The sequence below is a fragment of the Hoplias malabaricus genome, chromosome X2, assembly GCF_029633855.1.
Source record: "Hoplias malabaricus isolate fHopMal1 chromosome X2, fHopMal1.hap1, whole genome shotgun sequence".
In the NCBI taxonomy this organism is placed as follows: domain Eukaryota; kingdom Metazoa; phylum Chordata; class Actinopteri; order Characiformes; family Erythrinidae; genus Hoplias; species Hoplias malabaricus.
Window position 1 is genome coordinate 46,692,166 of NC_089819.1, and position 20,606 is coordinate 46,712,771.

Below are 20,606 nucleotides of genomic sequence, written 5' to 3' on the forward strand. Positions count from 1 at the left end.
AGAAACTTAAGAGAAACATCTTTTCATGTACATTATTCTATCCCACTGCAGATGACAGATAAACAATAACTTCACAGAGAATGGCTTTCTAATTTGAGACCATTCATTCTTACAGCATTCCTGTGAAGTCACCAAACAACTGAAAGACACAGTTTCTCCCTCTGACTGTCCATCCATTCAGGAAGAGAGAGGGCAAGAGAGAAAAGGGAGATCTTGAACAATTCTACAAGCACCAAGAGACACCATTGTTTCCAAGGAGGAAAGGCTGTAAACTACTCTACATAAAATCAAATAACTATTGACTTCAGAGCCTTTGCTCAAGCTTAAGTGCTCCAGGGATGGTCAATAGTAGTGTCTTTAAAATAACACAGGGTTACACTTTAACAAACTATACTGCAGAATCACTGACTGCAAACCAGCACTCTCCCAATCTCCATCTAAAGGATATAATTGCAGTAATGCTAGACATAAAAGTTAAATATCTCTGTACTTTGTTATATATTTTTAATAAAATTAATAAATATTGATATTCATAAATAATTATGTGTAATGTGAGACGAAATTACTTATAAATATGAATAATATATTGAATCCTGGGGCAAAAAAACCCAAAACCTATATTGGAGCAATGTACAAAGTAATCATAAAGGTGAAACTATTTATTTTGGCAAAAAACAGATACTGTTTTGCTGCCTAGTTGTAGTCTAAAGGCCCAGTTCACTGGAACTCTGAGGCCTGTCTGAAAAATCAATAATGGAAAATATCTCGATGTCCAATTGAGCATGTAAACAATTTTTCATTTAAGCATTTAGCATTCTGCCAGCATGCTGATATACTGTACTTCACACTCATTCCTTGTGGGCCCCTCTCCACTGGTATTTACAAACCAGCTTTGAGTAAATTTAAGATTTATGCACGTTTGCAATTTATGACTCTAGTCTAGAGAAAAGTATTAATGCCTAGAAATAAAATATATATTATTGTTTTAATATTTCAAGCAATTCTTACAACGAAAGCTATAAAAGTAAGAAGTAAATGAAGACTCATGCCTCACCTTGTCAAAGAACTCATAGAGGCGTACAGTCTTGTCGATTTTCTCCTTGGTGACTTCCACTCTTTGAGAGAAGTTGTGCAGGTGGACCCAGAAGGAGCGCACTTTCTCTTCATACACCTGCAGCTCAGCTGACGATAGGTCCTCCCACCGCTCTAACCTTTTCAAAAGTGCTTCACCACTCTTACAGTGTTCCTACGAAACACATGTGCATAGTACATAGTGAATTACTCTACATAGATACACAAATGTTCATGCCATCCATGATGAGTGATTCAGTTTGGCAGTAACCACCTTATATACTGCAATGTGCTACATATGCTTAAGTTCGCAAACTCAAGCTATCTGCAGATTTATACAAACCCACACGTTTTAAATGAATGGGTTAGTCAAAACATACATCTTTTCCTATTAATACATATTATAACAAACACCAGAAGTCAGAAAACCAACAGAAGACATAGCGTTAAATACAACCCACATTTTTTTTTTCAAACAATGCAAAACATATGGTTTTTTTTTTTAAACTTACTAATCTGAATGTTTACTAGATTGAAATTTGTAGTGTTTGAAATCTGAATGGTAAATCAGTAGCTGTTATGAGTATTGTGATTTTAAAGGTATATGGTTTTGAGTGATTATAAGAATGCTGTAATGTAATATACAGTAATCCTGTGAAAGTAGCGTATACATACATAAGCAGCATTATAGAAGTCTCGGAAGAGGGTCTGTTTTCCACGTAGCTGCTCTAGAGAATCTTCTAGTTCTCCCAGTGTCTGTAGACGTATCTCCCCTACATCATAGATCCACTGACGCACCTAAGAAATGAGAAAACATACATATGAATACACACAGGTCAGACGGTATCTCTAATTTTAGGTATATTAGACAAAACTACCAACCACAAACTAGGAAAACCCAACTATGACTTTATATCCATTCCCTATTCATTTGCCTAGCTTTATGACATGTTGTAGTGTGGAATATACTGTGTAATACAAAAACTATAGAACGAAGCTAACTGTCCAATAAAGATCTGCTTAGCGGATGTTTGAAAAAGCTTATAATTAAGAAGGTACATGGTTTAACTCTCATTCCCATGGTAAATGCACTAAATATTTACAAGTGAAGAAACTGATGCATGTACCATTGAATATGTTATATCTGAAGTATAAGGTTGCAAGTCTCACCTCCGTGAAGCCCTCCTCCAGACTCTTAAACTCCATGATAAACTCCAGTTCCTGAGTGCACTTGTTAGACAGCATCACCAGCTTGTGGACCAGCTCGTCCACCTGATTATACAGACTGCCCACACCCTCAATGGCATCTCTGCAATGTAGGAAAAAAATGACTCGTTTAAGCCATTCAAAATAAGAAGTGAGTATTCCCCCAGTTTTGAGAGCTTCTGCATCAGAGACTGGAGCACAACAACCTTTGTAGAGTTTACAGTATCACTAGCATGTCCGTGTGAGGTTGACTGTGCTGATTGGGTGTATCTTTTTGATTGACACCATGTTCAATCAATGAAAGACTGGTGTCTCTGATGAGGCCATCTATACCAGCCCTCATAGCCAGCTGTGCCAGACCTATCCATTTGAAGGAACACACTGAGCGTGTTTGTCTGTGTCTTTGCCCTTTTCTCAGCAGAGAAACATTAGTCCAGAGCTGTAATGTACTGACTGGGCACATTGTGTGCAGTGGCAGAGGTTGATGACTAAAGGATGACTTAATTTCTGCTACAGCTCAGTAACACAACGCCAAATTGTGCTTGGATTCAACTTTCACACGACATTTCCTTCATGATCACAGAGATACTTTTCCTGTCTAAATCTGTCTTACCCGCACGAGTGCACATACACACGCACACACACAGTATATATTTACTGTCTCTATAACAACAGCATGAATCTATTATGAAAGGAGAGTCTTATCTTCTCTTATCTACAATGAATCATCAAAGCCACTACTTACACATCCGCCCATACCATAGAAATTAAAGCAGAGTTAAAGCAAATCTTATATGAACTGAGGTTTTATTATAACCTTTGGAAAGAAATGCGACTATATATTACAATAATCAAAGCTTTAATTTTACTCATCTTAAAAATAGGGCAAAGTCAAATGGCTGATTTGATTATGTCCAATTACCAAGTAAGAGAATACACTTCTATATATATATATTTTTTTACTATTTTTAATACTTAATTATTCCACATTGAATAAAATGCTGTGGCTGTCAGTTTGTAGGTTTGAATTGTGGATGTAATAGACAACAAATACACTCAAACATGCATGGAGGAGTTTTTTTTTCTAGTTAATGCCTTGCTAGTTATTCTGGGGTTAGCTGAATCAATGCTGCCCTTTAGTTTTTATCTCCTTTCAAACATGACGCTGGGGAAAAAAGAAAATAAAAGCAAAAAAATAAAACTAGAGTCACAAAAAAGAAGAAAAAGTCCTAATAATGAAAGTTATTAATGAGCACTGATACAAAAAGTACACAAGTTTGCTTAAATCCAGTGAATCCAAAAATGTCTAAAAACACCACACCAAACAAAAAATAATACTATGCCTTGTGTGTTTCTGTTAAATTTGAAATTATGTTATTATAACCTTCAGGATATTTGTAAGATATTGGTACTTGGTGATGTCTAACATGAATTCAAGAGTTTATCTGTTTTTAACCTTCATGATACCAAGAAATGAGATCTTCTAAGACACAAAATAGACACACACACACACACTTAAAGCAAACATGAACTAATTTTCTCAACAGGCCTCAGATATCAAAGACATTCCAGAAAAAGACAAAATGAAAAAAGAAAAGAGGAGAGAAACTGCATAGTTTGCTGAGTGATAAAGAGTAGTTGCTCACTCATAAACACACAGACACACACACACACACACACACACACACATCGACAGATCTTTCCTGCATCTAAGAACAAAGTTTCTTGGATCAATAGCCAGTAGCTCTGATTTTCTATTGCAGGCTTTTATAGCTCCAAATGTACAAAAATGCAATAAAAAAAGAAGACAGAAAGAATGTAGAGGGGGGAAAAGTGGGATGTAATAAAAACTAAAGAATAAAGAGAAAGTCCCTTTTTGGCAATTCAGTTTTCTCCACATCACTCACTTGTATCCCGCAGTCATATCAAGCTATGCTTCCTCTAAAACAAGGGCTTATTTATTCTGCAGTTATGCTGGACACTAGGCAAACATTTCATCCATCATGGTCAAAGTTCACATCTAGGATGCAAGAAAAGTGCTGACCTCAATGCAACCTCAAGGCCTGAAGCTGTGACTCACACACAGAAACAAGCTCATACACACCCATCTAAAGCTGCCTTTCACTGAAAGACACTGAATGAAGAGCAAGGTTTGAACACAAGCATGAAAGACTCAACATAAACCGACACAGAGGGTGAAGGAGAACAAAAGAGAACAACAAAAAGCGAATAGAACAGGAATTATGACTCCTGACACATGCTCCTAAGCAGTGACCCTGAAATCCTCTGAATCTGAGCTCCAGAGGATGACCCTGACTGAAACTAAACATACACACCATTAGTCCAGTGTTATCATCAAAGGGAATCACCCACAAATATTTAGCTCTCTGTGTATATATTCTAGTAATTTCTACAAAGAATGCTAGAGGTGGAGAAAGATACAGATTTCACAGTAAATAATCTAGTGTTAAAATTAAGAACACTGGAACAATAATTAATTACTGGGCTGTGCAACATCAACATTGTTTTTATTTCTCCTTTGACAACGAATCAACTGCCAACACAGCCAATGATCCACACACACAACTAGGCATGTAATGATTAATGTACTTATCGAGTGAGATACTGAGGTAGGCAACTGCAATCTAAAATTATAGAGACAGGGTGACAACTGTATTCCAATTGAATTACTGGATATACACATGATGGTCCTGACCATTGAACAGCAGGGTGAAATAGGGATAAGAATATGCCCAGGCATTTTGCACAGTACTGCTTCCTTTAGGACACAGCACAGGCAGTTTGGCTGTGAGCATAACTTCCATTACTTTAAATACATGATCTATTGAAAGATTGTTAATATTTTTTATCAACAACAATATATATAAGAGGTAGTGCTGCATTCACACAGCTCACACAGGTTGTGAGTTCCAGTCCCGTTCCGGGTGACTGTCTGTGAAGAGTTTGGTGTGTTCTCCCTGTGTCCGCTTGGGGTTCCTCCGGGTGCTCTGGTTTCTCCCACAGTCCAAAAACACACGTTGGTAGGTGGATTGGCGACTCAAAAGTGTCCGTAGGCGTGAGTGAATGTGTGTGTGCATGTGTCGCCCTGTGAAGGATTGGCGCCCCCTCCAGGGTGTGTTCCAGTCTTGCGCCCAGTGATTCTGGATGGGCTTCAGGCCCGTCGTGACCTTGAACTGGATAGGCGGTCACAGACAATGAATGAATGAATATATATAAGGCACAACGTACATGCAGTACTGTGCAAAATGCATGGGCATATTCAGACACATGGTATAATATTACAGAACATTATCTCAAAGAGATAATGGTAAGTCAACAACACTGATAAACATGAATATATAATTGCATTAGCATTATTTGTATGTGCTGTTGGTATTAACTTTTAAAAATATTTACAAAGCAAAAAAAACCAGCAAAAATAAAAAAAACAACAGTTTTGCATTTAATATTCTCAGTTGTCTAAGGCACATGACCCTACATCCAGACGCTGTATAATAACACACGTGACCACACGCGGGTGACAGTGAGAAAGTGTCTGCTGTGACATAGTTTTAGGGTGCACAGAAAGCTTGTGTAGATAAGGTCATTTCTCCTGGCTTGGCTTTAGGAAAACACTCACACACACACTCACAAAACACCAGACGAACTGTGGTCTGGACATGCTCACTCACTCTCTTTCCAACAGCTTTTGTTCTCTACCTCCATCTATCTGCTCCTCTCAAAAAGCCCTGCTTTGGCAGGTTGTCCTGCGCTGTGTTTTTTGCCCACCCTCAGAGTTATAAGCACAACTCTGGTCCACTGAAAGACAGTGTCCAAGGTGAATGTTTTGATTTTGATTCTAATGGGCCATTTAGGCCAAACAAGCACTTTTGACAGGAGAACAACAAATGAAGAAGCACATGTGAGAGCCTGAGAGAACTAGCAAGACAGCAGTATGTTTAGCATGATGGTAGAGGTGCACAAAGGCATAAAGTCAACATAATAATTCATTAAGGCAAAAAAGTTTTGTCTAAGGCAGAAAAATGGGGGAATGAGGTCCATTGCATTTGAATAGTATGCACATTACAATGCTGATATTTGAACTCTTTAAAATTGTGTTAGTGGTTGTGGGATTCCACGTGCTTTAGCGATGCTCACCTGTAGTCCTCAGTTAGGCTTACACAGGTCTCCTCTTTGCGGAGGCGAGACAGAGCAGCTCCGCCCTCCAGCTGCAGTCGCACCAGCCTGTTGTCCTCCAACACGTTCCTCATCAGCTCCTTATATTTACATAGCAACACTTGCGCCTCCTGCAGCACATACACACATGCATTTTTATACTCTCAGAAATATAAACCTCTCCCTGAAACTATTTTTTTATGTGGGTGTGGGTGTGTCAAGCAGAAGAAGGCATCTTTTGTATCAAAAGATATTAGCTTAGAGTCTTACTGTCATTCCACAGAACTGACACATTTCTACAGCAACAACAGTAACCCTCACCAAGGAAACAATATTACGAAAAATATGTTGCAATATATTCTACCACTGATGAGAAACCCAGCAGGATGCAGATGATGTCAGTGTTAAACGGTGTCTAATTACATCAATCTGTCTGCACATTGAAATAAATACCTACTGCAATGACTGCTTTAATTACTATGTTAATGTATGCAAGTATGTGGCAAGCTTGGAATGCTAAAGACAAGCAAAAATACTGAATGCTCAAGGTTCTGGACGCTCATTCTCTGTGGATTGCTTCACTATAAAAGTGTGTACAGTGTCAGTGCTATAAAAAAGAGTAATGCAGAGAAAGAGACCGCACTACTGGTTATACGGGACATTCAAAACTAAACCAAGAATTTCTTTTTGCATCACTAGATAATTTCATATTATTGAGATCTGGAAGAGTGGATCATTGTTAGCCCCTTTTAAACATTTAACAGAAAGAAATCCATACATTCATTAAAAGCCTTTTTCACCTATTGAATAGCCCTTGTTAGTGATTTCACTCAAGGCGGTGTTTTCCCAGCTTTTCAACTCCCCATGGACAAGAGGCATCCTTCACTGGCCTAAATTGACAGCCAGGGGTCAACTCAGTCAAAGTCATCAAACACTATCCCTTCTCTACTAAACCTGCGCACCCAGACACTTTATAACACACACACACACACACACACACACACACACACACACACACACACACACACACACACACACACACACACAGTGAAAACTGGCATATAGACTGCTGCTGACTTTATGCTCCTAAATTTACTTACTGAAGCTATTTTCAATCCTCATTAAACAATGCTAAACAGAATGAACTGCTACAGTCTGCTGTGCAAACACTAAACACTGAGCGGTATTATAATGTTTGCAAAATAGATCTAAGAAGTGGGTATGCAGGTTCAGGCAGTAAAACAACTCTTACAGAGCTTGGCAAATACAGCTAGACTCTAGTGGCACACATCTCAGACCCGCAATCTGCCAGCTAAACAGTTCTCTAATACTGTATTGAACTGAACTTTGAAGAGGAGAGAGAGAAGATAAAATAGAAAAGATAAACTGCAACCCAAAATCTGTCATGTCAGTCCTGTTAAAGACTAAAATCTGCTGGATAGTTAAAATACGCCAATGCACAGTAAAAGTATTTGCAAATATTACAATTACATGTTAAACAGTGATCAAGATTCTAGGAAACGTGGCATCACTTCTACAGATCCCCTAGTGTGCAATTCTGCTTGTGGAGTGATAACCGAATGAGATATATTTAATTAATATCACCATATTTGTTTATTAAATACGATGACTGCTGGCTGACTGTGTGAAGTATTGTGATTCTACGATGAGCTGCTAACGAGCAATGAGAGACAAAGTCTTTAAACTTAATATGTACTGAGAATTTGATGAACAATGACCATCAAGCACTGGACACCGAATTAGAAAAATACGATTAAGTGTTGTCTACAGTGTGCAGTGAGATTCTATGGCACACTATTATATACCACAATTCCGGAATTAATTTGTTAGTTATGAGATTGTGCGGTACTGTACCTCTGCAGTAGGAGGCAGAACTGTAGACTCCAAGCTGCTGATAGTGCTTTGTAGAAGATTCACTGCATCTTCACAGTGACTGGTCAACTGCTCAGCCCTCTGAGAGAAGGCAGGAGAGTTAGAAGGAGAGAATGCTCAACTGTTCAACTGATAAGAAACGAGACATTGATGATGACGGTGGCTGTAGTGAAAATCATACCATCCTGAAAGAGATCCAACTGGTGAGGGAGAAAGAAAAAGTGCCATCAAACTCAGTGGGAAGCTGAGAGGCATCTATGTGCTTATGGAGAGACTTCAGCGAAGTTAACAGCTCAACCTGACAAACATAATATACAAATGAATTTAATAAATCTTAACATTTCTGGAACATTCACAAAATACCGCAAATATAATTGAAATTGGAAATATGGACTACAATTGTCATACCAAAAGAATAAAGTTAACCTTTCTAAATATCATCATCACCTTTATGAGAAATTCAAATTATGGTCTTTCTCATATTTAGAAATTCCAAAAAGCCTAAACTGCTCTGGCAATAAGAAATATCAATTAAAGTACTGGTTTGTAAATACAAGAGTTGTCCACAGAAGCGATAATGATATCCCTCTGCTTACACTGAAGTAAATATTTGTGGCTTTGTGTAGAGTGTTTCAGCTGGCTGTGTCCTTGGCAGTGTGCTCTCTGTCCATCAGCAGAGACACTTGTGTTTCAAGTCCTTCAATCTCTTAGTGCAAGTACAAAGTGTGGGTGCTCCAAAGCCAAGGTTACAGCACAATGCAACCAATAACAGACCGTTGTGAAATGAACAATGTGGGCGTTAAACATGAGATAACTGCCTCTAGTTTGCTGAGTGCAGCTTCAGAAAACATTGTATATACTAACAACATATATACTTTATACAATATCATGACAATTGTGGTAGATCTGGTTACATTAGGAATTGTAGAATTAGTCTCTAAATCTACCAACTTCTGAAAATAGATGATCAATTATTAACTTATAAACCATATCACAGAAAAAAAACACATCAGACATGTGACATATTACCTGAACTGAGGTGGGCTTCTCCATGCGTGAGGCTAAATCTCTGTCAGCAAGCAAGAGCACAGTGTGGATACAGCCAGGCATAGCCTCCTGTTTACAGAAAATAACACAAACCTCAATTAACATACATATAAAAAAAATTAGGCAAATGTGGTAGGAAAGGCTCTCAAAATAAGCTCTCTATTGGTGGGTAGGATGGTTCTCCTTCCCCATGAACCTCATGTGTGAAGTGTTTGAAAAGATTCACTGGCACGTCACATGCCTCATATTAAGCACATACTTGCATTTGCCTTCCTTGCTTGGTAGCACCATATGATGAAGAAACTTACCTAAATTAATGGGACTGGCATAAATATATTTGGGATAAAAATGTTTGAAGAACCTTCACATAAAGTAAGCTCCTATAAAAAACTTTTTTCCTAGAATCAAGCATCCCTTGAAAGGTGTTTAAGGAACTTTTTTTTAATTTTTATTGTCATAAGAATTATTACCAGGAAAGTTCAGAAAGAATTTATTATTACCATGCATAGCTGTTGGTTGGCTTCTGTTAAGAATTTAGGCCATTGTTCATTATGTTTATAAACAAATGTGTGGATATTAGTCATGTGTGGATCAGGCTTCCTGGTTTTCTAGCTATACAAGGACTTGGGCATTCTTCATTCTACAATGCTGGGAATTGGGCATTAGTCTTCCAGAACACTGTGATGAATGAATGAAATGATGAATGTGGAGAATGGTCAGGGCAAACAAAGAGTCTGGAAAATAGCAGGATTCAGGTGAAACCTCAACACACCTATGCAAACAAGAACCCGTTTTGGAATGTGGTCAGCTAGCTTGGGCTTATGGCAGTGATAGATAGCCAGCTTTAAATTTCATGCTTGAAAAATACAAACTTCCTGTTAACTTGGAGTTCCAGGGCTTTTTACATACAAGGTTTTGCTCTGATCACAGATCTGTAGAGCTAAACAACAACCAGCATTTAGCAGATGTGATTCAGTAACAGCACAGCCACATGTATTCAATGCCAATCATGCAACAAAGGTGCGATGACACACTGCAACCTGATATTTTTTACCAAGGCATGCACAATCTGGTCATGGCACAGAAGTAGTATCAATATCTCCTACTTTAATTCATAGCTTTAACTTACACAGGAAACCTTTAATCACAGATGTGAATTTAAAAAAAAAATAAAACCTTTCACAAAGCAGTGACCAAGCTGCCTACAGCAAAATAAACTCTGCCAAAAAATGACAGAATGTAATATCTCATTTTCACAGCTGTGTGTATGCTAGGATTTATAGCTGGAAATTCTCAGATTCTAAAAGCAATTAAAACATGACAAATATCTGGTTTCTATCCAGCACACCTCAACAATTAAGACTCGTGAGAATGTGGCAGCAAAATGGTATAATGTCTTGCTTTGCCTCTACAAATACTTTTAAATGGCTCAGCCTCAGCCACAATTTCCCAACTTATCATATGCCACAACTGCAGGAGTATGTGCCTGTATAAATAAGGCAAATTCAAAATGCCGCTATGAACACAATGATACTACTGTGGTCAAACTGATTAATAGGAAAATTCCATTCTTCAGCTGGCCACAAGTCTTGTCAGATTGGATAGATATAGATTGGGGGAGGCTACAATGTCAGCCCAATGAGACTATAATAAGATGATGGTATCTGTTGCAGCCATTGTGGTGTGAGGCAGAAGCTTCAGGCTGTCTGTGTTGGACCAGTAACTAGATTGCTGGCACTTGTCTGAATGGGATGTAAAAGCTACCTCTCAATCACTGTTAGCACTGACCTAGAATGGAGTGAAGGGCACCTTAATGCTCTAATCTCCTTTCCTGGATGTTCTAATGTTCACTCTGAGACAAAGGAATCTCCAGCATAGTACCCTCAGGGTTAGAACAATCCTGTAGACTATTCATGAAAACACATCCCCAATCTGCCTTCTTGATAATAATTCATTAATTTGCTTACACACAGTGGCATGTCCACCCCCGTTTCTCTCTCTCAGTTTCTCTCTTTATCTCGCCCTCATCTGTTAGGCTATTTCTGTTGTGTTTTCTTGGAAGAATTGCACACTGTTCAGGCAAAAGCCAAGAAGGCAGAAGGGGACAGATTAGCTGCAAGGGGCTTAAACTTTTAGAAATATAGAGTCCTGTCCCTCTCTCCAGCTCTCTCTCTCATTCGTAAAAATTCAATCTTGCAGCAGACAAATCAAAAGATGGGCTTTAAGTGCTTTTCGGGAGTTCATTTTGGCCTTATTAGAGTTGCAACATTAAGCACAATTGCTTTTCTGTTTATAAAGCTGGCAGAAAATGACTTAATTATGGAGTTTAGTCAAAGTTAAGGCGAGGACATTCTGGGCTAATATGCTTTAAAGTGGTGTATACTTGGAGGATATGAAAGGCATGTGGCAACATATATTTTCTACTGAATGGTGTAAGTGTAATATCTGTAATATAACAGTAGTGTGATGAAACATTATTCTGGAGAATAGTTAGTCATTCATTCTCACCTGTAGAATGTTGAAAGCTTTGAAAAGAGCAGGGACAGGTGAGCACCTGCGGGCATCCACCAGAACAGTCAAACCAAGCGCCCGCACTTCCTTTCTATAACACAGATACATGAGTCGTAGAAACGCAGATATGTAAACATTATTAAGCATACCCAAATCACTTCACCTGTTAATAAACCATATTTGACTCATTTGCCAATGCATTTATATAAAATCTATGTTGTTATGAAAACATACAAATGCTTATGTATGCTATTAGTACTACATTCAACTCTCCATGGTGTTCTTATACTAGCAACAGCATGTTCTCTCTTTTTGCTTATCAATGTAAAGAAGTATATAGTTCCACTGATGAAAAAATGCATGGACTTTTCTAAATTTGAAACCTGATTTAATAAAAGAACATGAAGATTTCTTGAAAACAGCTGTCTGAGGCAATACCTGAGAATGGTGCAGAAGTAGACCATGATCCGCACAAGCTCGCCACTGTTGCAGCTTGGGTTCAGCCAAGCTGTGTTTCTTGTTGTCACTGTTAAAAGCGCATGGCCTGACTTGTCTCGTGTGCCTGGAGTTAAAATGAGAGGAGAACAATTTACGATCTTTGTATGTGCTTTGAGGCAAAAGCATCTATAGCACATACAGTCTATTGCTATTGAAAGAAAACCTCCAGTAGGATGTTTTAGTTTCATTTACCACATACATAAAAGTATCATCTCTCACCTGGCAGGCAGAGCACTCCTGAGCTCAAGATGTCAGGATTGATGTTATGTGCTTCAGCAAGAGCAGGTTGGCTTCTTAAAGACACAGAAGGCACAGGGACACGATCTTTGAGCTTCACTGTTGAAAGGTTCTCTCTATTGATTTCAACCAGAGAAGAAGTCTCTGATACAGGACACAGTGGTTGGCCCTCTGTCCGGATGAAATCTGGGATACGGAAATTGGTTTGAACACAGTCACAAAAGAGATATGGAGAACTGATATACTCTCTCACATTCCCACTGACACATTTCAAATAACTGGGTAAAGAACAACATCCTATGTATGTGATGTCATTGTTGTCATCAGTCACAGTTTGGATCAAGGAACTTTAAAATGGACTAAAGCTGAATGTGTGCACTAAAATCCTGCTACACTGAGAATCCACACATTTTGAGTGATCACAATACACAATCTTTTACTCAGAGAGATTTGTGACAAAGCGTGCTTGGTGACAAAATCCCACAGGCTCACAACTTTTAGCTCAAAATTTCAAAAGGTCATTAACATACTCAAGCCTCCAGGTCAGGATTGTCAAAGCTACCGAACTCTCTAGCGTTTTCAATTAACAACAGGACAAAGCTGACAATCCATGGTGAAATTCCACATCCAACCAACACAGTTTCAACAGTGTCGTGCCTGTGCAGTCTTGTGACTGTGAGTCTTGGTTTGTAAATCCACAAAGATCCAACTGTTTTAAAAATGCTGGACCATGAGAGGGCTCATACTAAAGGGCTTTGATTGTGCTGAGGAGCTTAGGGATAATATTTAACAGAAGATATGCTGAGTTTAGCCTCCAAGAACAGTAAAAACAAACATTTACTGCCAATGCATCACCACTGCATACAACTCAAAAATCTCAGATCCAAAGCAGATGAGATACAGGCAAGAGACTTCCAAATGTTGCCTTGTGCTCATAAACCACAAAGATAAGGAAAACAAGAATAATCTGACTCTAAGTCTGCCATATTTCTAAAGGGCTTAGAGCTGGTATTGTGGAGGTGAAGACCTGAAGACATGGTTCCAAAACATAACAGAATGTTAATCTTTAGAAAGACAAGGCAGCAGTGAATTTGATAAATTTTAGCGTTTTATACTTTTATCCCTGGCCCATGCCTTTCCCCATGTCAGAGTAGGCTTGCTCTAGGACAGCCAACAATATCAGTGGCACTAGACTTTGGAAGGGACCCTTGAGGATTTAAAGTGTTGCAGAGCAGAACAGGATGAGGTTTCACACTTCTCCCCTCCTCTGTCTGAAGGGCAAGCCTGTCCAAAGACCATGGTCTATTCTGCTTTTAATTCTCCATTTTCCCATTTTTCATCCTTGTTTTCATTCCATCACAGATGTGGCTGCTGTCACCAGGGTAGGCCTTTTAAGCTGTCTGGTAAATGGCTTTATAGCTGTGTTATTTTTGTTACAGACATGCTAACTGTCTAGGGATTTTTTTCTTTTTTTATGTTTTGAGGTCTGCAATATGCATATTTAATTCCAGGCAAAATGTCCATTAGGTATGGGTTATTCATTTTTCAGCATCAGAAAAAAGCCAGTATTTGGCATGTGCATCATTTGCACAGCATTAGCTTCTACTCTTAAAAGATCTGCACCAATAATTACAGCACTAGTTCCTATTTCGAAATATATATATTCATATTTCTCCACACACTTCAAAATTCTGTTTTAAGATGTTGCATTTTCTGATTTTCCTTATCAAAGCAATCCCAAACACATTCAAATGTTGATGGCCTCTGGTGAGGCCCTTTCATTGTTCTGAAAACATCAGCAGGTTCTCTGTTTGATTTGCAAATTTCCTTAATTGATTTTCTTTCTCAGTAACAACCTGTTGACAACTACAAATCCTTTTTATGCCCATAGCAATGAGATGCTTTCTCACAGGGAAAGACTAGACAGAAAAACCTGTGGACACTGATTTGTTACTATCTATCCAGTCTATACAAATGAAAACTCTAAGCATGGTTTATCTGATGATGACAGGTTTGGAACCTACTAGGGCATATATTTAGTTGTTAATCTTATATATGGGCTCTGTATTGGAACTATAAGATTCTTCACTGTTCAAAACTATCCAGAATAGTAGAACTCCTTGAGTTCAATCTATGCATATGTGGTTTTATCCTATAGTGGCTGTCAGATATGCCTAGTTCATCAGCACTCCCACACAGACTGGATAGTCATCATGCTCTCTTAACATAGAGGAGGAAATAAAGACCTCTAATCTACTTTCCAGAGGTGATGTGCCTAAAAAAAACACTCTATACTCACTGGAAGACTTCATGGGCCTCAAAAAACTGGGTTGCACAATTACTTTGTTTATACTCTTTTGTTTAAGGTCAAAAAACCGTATATCTGTTATTTAAGAAATCATTCTTGTTTGAACAAGAATAAACCAGATTACAGGGATGGACAAGTTAAAAATGTCAAAAAAAGTACAAGTTGTAGGTGCCAATGTGGCTGTAATTACAGCATCGCCCCCGTTGTAGCAGAGAAACCCAAACACAGGTTAGTGTGTGTAAACCACCCACCTGGACAGAGACAGCAGCATCAATCACAGCAACCGACTAACAACAAACAAAGACACTGCGGTCTTCAAAACAGACACTTCCACATTCATTAACACTACCCTCCACCTGTAGTGGCCCACCCACCTGCCCCTATACTTGCTCAGTACTCCAGTTCACACCTGGACATTGTAAAAGCAAAAGGAATCATCTAACACTCAAACCAAACCAAAACATTGCACAGGTGTTTTTAAAGGCACGTCATAGACACTGGTAAAGATATTTTAACATTTTGGTCAATCAAAGATCTATATATTTTTAAATATTAATAGTATTATTACTAATTATTATTAATAGTATTATTATTATTTAAAATATCCCAGTAAGTTTACCATTCACTTTTTGTGTCTCACTTAGTGAAGTTTTAATCATAGTTTATTTTCCATTTTTTTTTGTTTTTTTTTATTGCATGCCCACTTCATTAAAAAATATCTGACTGAATGATTTTATTAGATATTTTATATTAGGCTAATATATGTACACTGTATACTGTACATGTACACTGTACAAATCCATCATCTTTGCATCTGTTTAAAATGTTTCTGTATAGCTCAGCTGACAGCTGTTATTTAAGAAAACACTAAGATTAGTTTGGATATCTGTTTTTTTTTTGTCATGCCTATTCCTAGTAAATACATTTCTATTCCTAAATAACGCAATGTACCATTTTGCTTTAAGAATTGTCCTGTTCCACTGTCTACACATGCATCATAATTCTGCCTTGTTTTGTCCTGAGTCTTCACTTTTACCAATAATCTGTATGCAGACAAACAATCAACATGTTCTCTTAAGGAGACGCACAATCACAACCCAGTCAAAACATGGTCAAACTAAATCTGCATTCAGCATTAGCTTAAGGCAAATGTTCACAAATACAATTAAATCCAAAAGAAAAGCTATTAAATTACCAAATACACAAAACCAGAGACACTGGGAGTGCTGCACATGACCCAGTCCTCCTGCCAGCGCTCTTAGTTTCCAGCAGGGCTTTAAAAAAGCAGCCTGTCTTGGCCATTGTTCAGTGGAGTCACCACTAAAACTGAAAACAAACTGTCTAGAGACCGGAATATGACCTGCGATGAAGTCTGCCCTTGTAAAATGCCCGTCTTAAGCAGAAACAGGCATCCTCACTCCCCATTCTTTTGGTGTTGTTGTTTTTTTTCCTCTCTTAACAGCGGATGAAGAGAAAGGCAGGTCACTGGCTGTAGCACGGGCCATTTGAGAGCCATTTGTAGGCTGTCAGTAGGCTGCTGCTTGAGGTCCTTGTCCATGGAACAGTCTAGCACTGTCACTGCATGCTGGAGAAACTAGTGCTTGTGGGGATAGTGCTTGAAAATGGCAAAAATATAAATATTTGCTAAAGATGCTAAGAATAGCAAAACCTAAAAAACGTGTAGACAGTTTGAAATGAAGTACATGATAAAAAAAGTTAAAAAAGTTTTCATAAAATTAATAGATATAAAGAAACAAAAATACACTACAGCATGAGGTCCTGGGATGAACATAAATGAGGAAGTAATGAATATAGGAAAATAAGAAATGGAGATAAGTGGAATGATGGAGAGGGTGATGAGGACGAGGAAAAGGAGGAAGAGGACAAGTGGATACCTTATTAGTTTTAAGTAAAAACAAGCTGGTAAAAAATACAGCAGTAAGTAGGGAAAAGAGAGGAGGGCCAAAAAAGGAAAAATTTGATTAAAGTGTTAAAATGGAAAAAAGAAAAGAATAGTTTGGCAGGGGAAATAGGAGTCTGAGTTCAGGGAGAATAGGGTCTACCTTGGTCTTGCTGCTGTTGATGAGGATGAGATTCCATGTCTGATTCCAGCTGTGAGGAGCCATTAACATTAACAGGAGATGTAAGTTCATCCTCTGTCCTCTTCTCTTCTATTTTATCCTCCTGTCTCTCCTCCTCCTTCACTCTCTCCTCCGCTGGTTGAGCCAATATAGGAGTGTTTTCTCCTTCCTCCAAAAGTGTATCCAGAGTGTTTGCAAACTTTTCCTCTGGGGGCGAGCCCCCCTTTGTGATTGGCACTTCTGAAACCTGATATATAGGCTTTGTTTTGATCTGAGAAACATCAGCTGCTACTGCATGCTCACTTTTAATTGTGGTGAATCCCATAATATTACTCTCCTCAATTCCCTTGGAGCTATTTGGTGCACATTCTGTTTTCTCTGACTCCTCCACTTCTAAAGTTTTCTCTTTGTCTACCTTCTGTATTCCCCCCTTCTCTCTCTCTTCAGTTTGTTCAGTCTCCTGAGCTGTAGGTGTGCTTACACTTGTGCCAGATTTGGGCGTGGAATCCACCAAACCTGTCTGAGGAGTCTCTCCTTTGTCTTCCACAGCAACTGCTGGGCTGTCTTTGTCCTCCTCTCTATTGAAATTACTCTCCATCCCTTCTTTTCTAGTTCCTGCCTCATACGGTGCCACCTCCTCATATGGTGTCTCATTCTTTAGTCTCTTCTCTTTAGGACTTACTTCTTCTACCTTTACTTCTTGTTCAGTGACTGCATTTGTATCTCCCTCACATCTGCTTTTACTTTCGTCTTCCTCACTTGACTCTGTCCTCTCCTGACCTAGACCAACAGCTGTAACTTGACCCTCCCCACACTCTGTAGGGACAAAGGCCCAGTCTACCTGCTGCCCCACGGGGCAGGCTGACCCAAGCCTGCCCTTTTCAACATTACAGAGGCCAGGGCTACTTTCCCTACCACATGGACCACTCTCAGAGGCTGCAGGCTCACAAACTAGCCTGTTCACATCGTCCTTGTCCTCAGACTCAGGTTGTCCTTCTGTATCTGTGCTATTCTGTATCTGACAGGCTTCTGCCTGTGCTTCTATCTGCTTCTCTACAGACTCTGCAAATTCCATAAGCTCTGATTCTGGTAAGCTAATGTCCTGCTCTTCTCTTGAGTTACTGTCTGTTTCAATCTGACTTTCAACACTCGAAACATCCACAATAGTCTTTTCTAAGTCCGTGCTATCACCATTCATTGTAGGTACCTGAACCTCAGCACCTGAGTTTTCTTTGGTGTTTTCTGGTTTTATAAGCTCTGATTCTCCAATGCTTACATTTTGCATGTCCCTCAAATTACTGTCCATTGTAATTTCACTTTCAACTGTCTTCACATCCACAATAGTATTTTCTAAGTCAGTGGTATTGTCATTTATCATAGACTGTTCAGAGTTTGAGCCTTCGTTAGTGTTTACTTTTTCTAGAACATTAGCTGCTGTTAATATTTCAGTGTCTGAACTTGATACGTTTTTTGTTTTTGAATCACAAAGTGCTGTTTTGTCTGTGCTTTCAGGTTCGCATTCTCTCTCAGATTCATGCTCAGGTACACTGTCTGAATTGGCTGTACCTGTAGCTGTAGCACAGGTGGCTTTGAATTGATCCATCTGCTGCTGGGGGTTGGGTGCATCTGCTGGAGTGGTGCTGGTTATTACGGGCTGCAATGGATCACTCAAATTCTCCTCAATTAGCATGGCGCATACTATGCTTTGGGAACACAAGGTGTTTTTTATGACACTCTGAGAGGAATTAGTGTTTGGCTGCAAAACTGAAAGCTCTGAAGTCCGTGGTTTGTGGAGGTTTCTATAGTTCATGCTTATAGACTGAGTCAAAGATCCCTTCTGTGGTGAAAAACGAGGTAGCTCAATTTCCGCCAGCTCCACGTATTCACCTTCTGAATCATCAGCAGTGCTGCTCGAACTCCTCCCACTACTGTCTTTAGTGTACTGTTTATCCAGAGCAGGGATGAGCTTAACCCCTCTACTTTGATTTGCACTCTCTTCCGTTTGGTCCATGGAAGTGTGTATCAAAATCCCACGTCTTGAGCGATCTTCATGTTCAGTATCAGAATCTTCTCTACTACCATCAACGCCCTTCACTGTTCCATTTCCCAACACTGACTGGGGCATTTTCGAGGGTTTGCTGACAAACTCTGGTTGTACTACATCCTCCCAGGGCACTCTGAATATATTGTTATCTGCAGAGAGGAGACAGTGCTCCAGTGCAGCCCGGCCATCCCCACCCCTTTCCCTATTGATGGAGTCCAACCAGGCCATGCTAAAAAGGGAGTTGTAGGCTAGCTCCGGAACCTCCAGCTCCTCCACATGACGCCCATTCACAGACAGAAACTTGAGGGCAATGTGTGGAGGTCTTCTTGGTGATGCTGCAACCTGCAGATAGAAGTCTCCGGGACGTAGGACACGTCTGTCCAGAGAGGACAGCTGGATTATGACCTTCTCATGGACACACAGTGGCCAGCCCTCGTAGCGAAACAGGAAGCCACAATAGGGGAACTGCAGAGGGAAAGAGAAACCGAAGGTTGTAAAATTTGGTCGGGCTTTGTCTTTCATTTCAAACAAAAGTTATTACAACAATTTACAAATACAAGAAGGCATAGAAACTGAGCATAAAATATAAAAATAATAAATAATATTAAAACATTGGGCAAACTATGATATATATATATATATATATATATATATATACACACACACACACACACACACACACACACACACAGAAGCAGTCAAATATTTGGATACACCCACTCAGGGAGGGTTTCCTGTATTTTGAGTCATTTTCCACATATTGTGAATGTACAGAACCATTACAGTACCAGGACCTCCCATTCAATGTGTTTTTATTTGTTTTCTATTATTCTCTATATTGTAAATGAATGTGGTAAACATCAAAACTAAACTAAATGTGTTTGAGACACAGTTGTATACAGTGAACAGCCCTATTCCACCAATGACTAAAGAGAAGTCGTACTGAATAATGAGATGTTTCACCAAGACTTGAGACAGGGCTAGATAGTTCAGAGGAAGAACGGACAATGAAATCTTTTATGCCCAAAAGAGACTTTCTTCCTGACTACATACATACAAATGATTTTTTTCCCTACAGTTTCCATCTGTTTATTAAATCAGGAACAAGACAAGCCACAATTTAATCTCAAGAAATGAAAAAAATTGGTTTCTAAATGCAGCACATTTAACTGGATTTCTTTCTATACACTGTGACAATCACTGGTACACTGAGTTGCTCTGTAACTCGATACGAAAGGCCCCAGATATGTCAGCGATGGATCAAACATTCTCCCAGAATTTGACTCTGGGGCAGCCAAGAATTATCCGAAGTTTCTTTTCAAAGCGAAGGCTTGAGGAGTCTGGAGAGGATGTAGGGTAGTGTGTCGCGGGTGGAAGCCATGAGGGGGGTGAAAGGGCTTTTTATTCGAGGAGCAATCATCCTACTCTGGCTGCTGGTTTCCATTATGATAGCCTTATGTGCCTTCATCCAGGCCTTTAAACTGCAACCACTGTGTTTGGCATGGTAGAGAGATTTTGAAGCAACCCAGTGATC

At 39.2% G+C, this 20,606-nt stretch overlaps 1 protein-coding gene across 2 annotated transcripts in view; it reads right to left on the minus strand.

Annotated features, from left to right (window-relative positions):
* The window catches only part of LOC136676594 (rho guanine nucleotide exchange factor 40-like), a 72,709-nt gene that overhangs the window by 32,224 nt on the left and 19,879 nt on the right, over positions 1-20,606 (minus strand). For both annotated transcript variants that reach the window (XM_066653697.1, XM_066653696.1), the window contains exons 3-13: positions 17,011-19,537; positions 12,622-12,825; positions 12,343-12,466; positions 11,902-11,995; positions 9,376-9,462; positions 8,528-8,644; positions 8,329-8,427; positions 6,436-6,584; positions 2,242-2,380; positions 1,747-1,869; positions 1,055-1,246 (exon numbers count right to left, since the gene is read on the minus strand). In XM_066653697.1, coding sequence (XP_066509794.1) covers positions 1,055-1,246; positions 1,747-1,869; positions 2,242-2,380; positions 6,436-6,584; positions 8,329-8,427; positions 8,528-8,644; positions 9,376-9,462; positions 11,902-11,995; positions 12,343-12,466; positions 12,622-12,825; positions 17,011-19,537 — 3,855 coding nt within the window. The remainder of the gene's footprint in view (positions 1-1,054; positions 1,247-1,746; positions 1,870-2,241; positions 2,381-6,435; positions 6,585-8,328; positions 8,428-8,527; positions 8,645-9,375; positions 9,463-11,901; positions 11,996-12,342; positions 12,467-12,621; positions 12,826-17,010; positions 19,538-20,606) is intronic.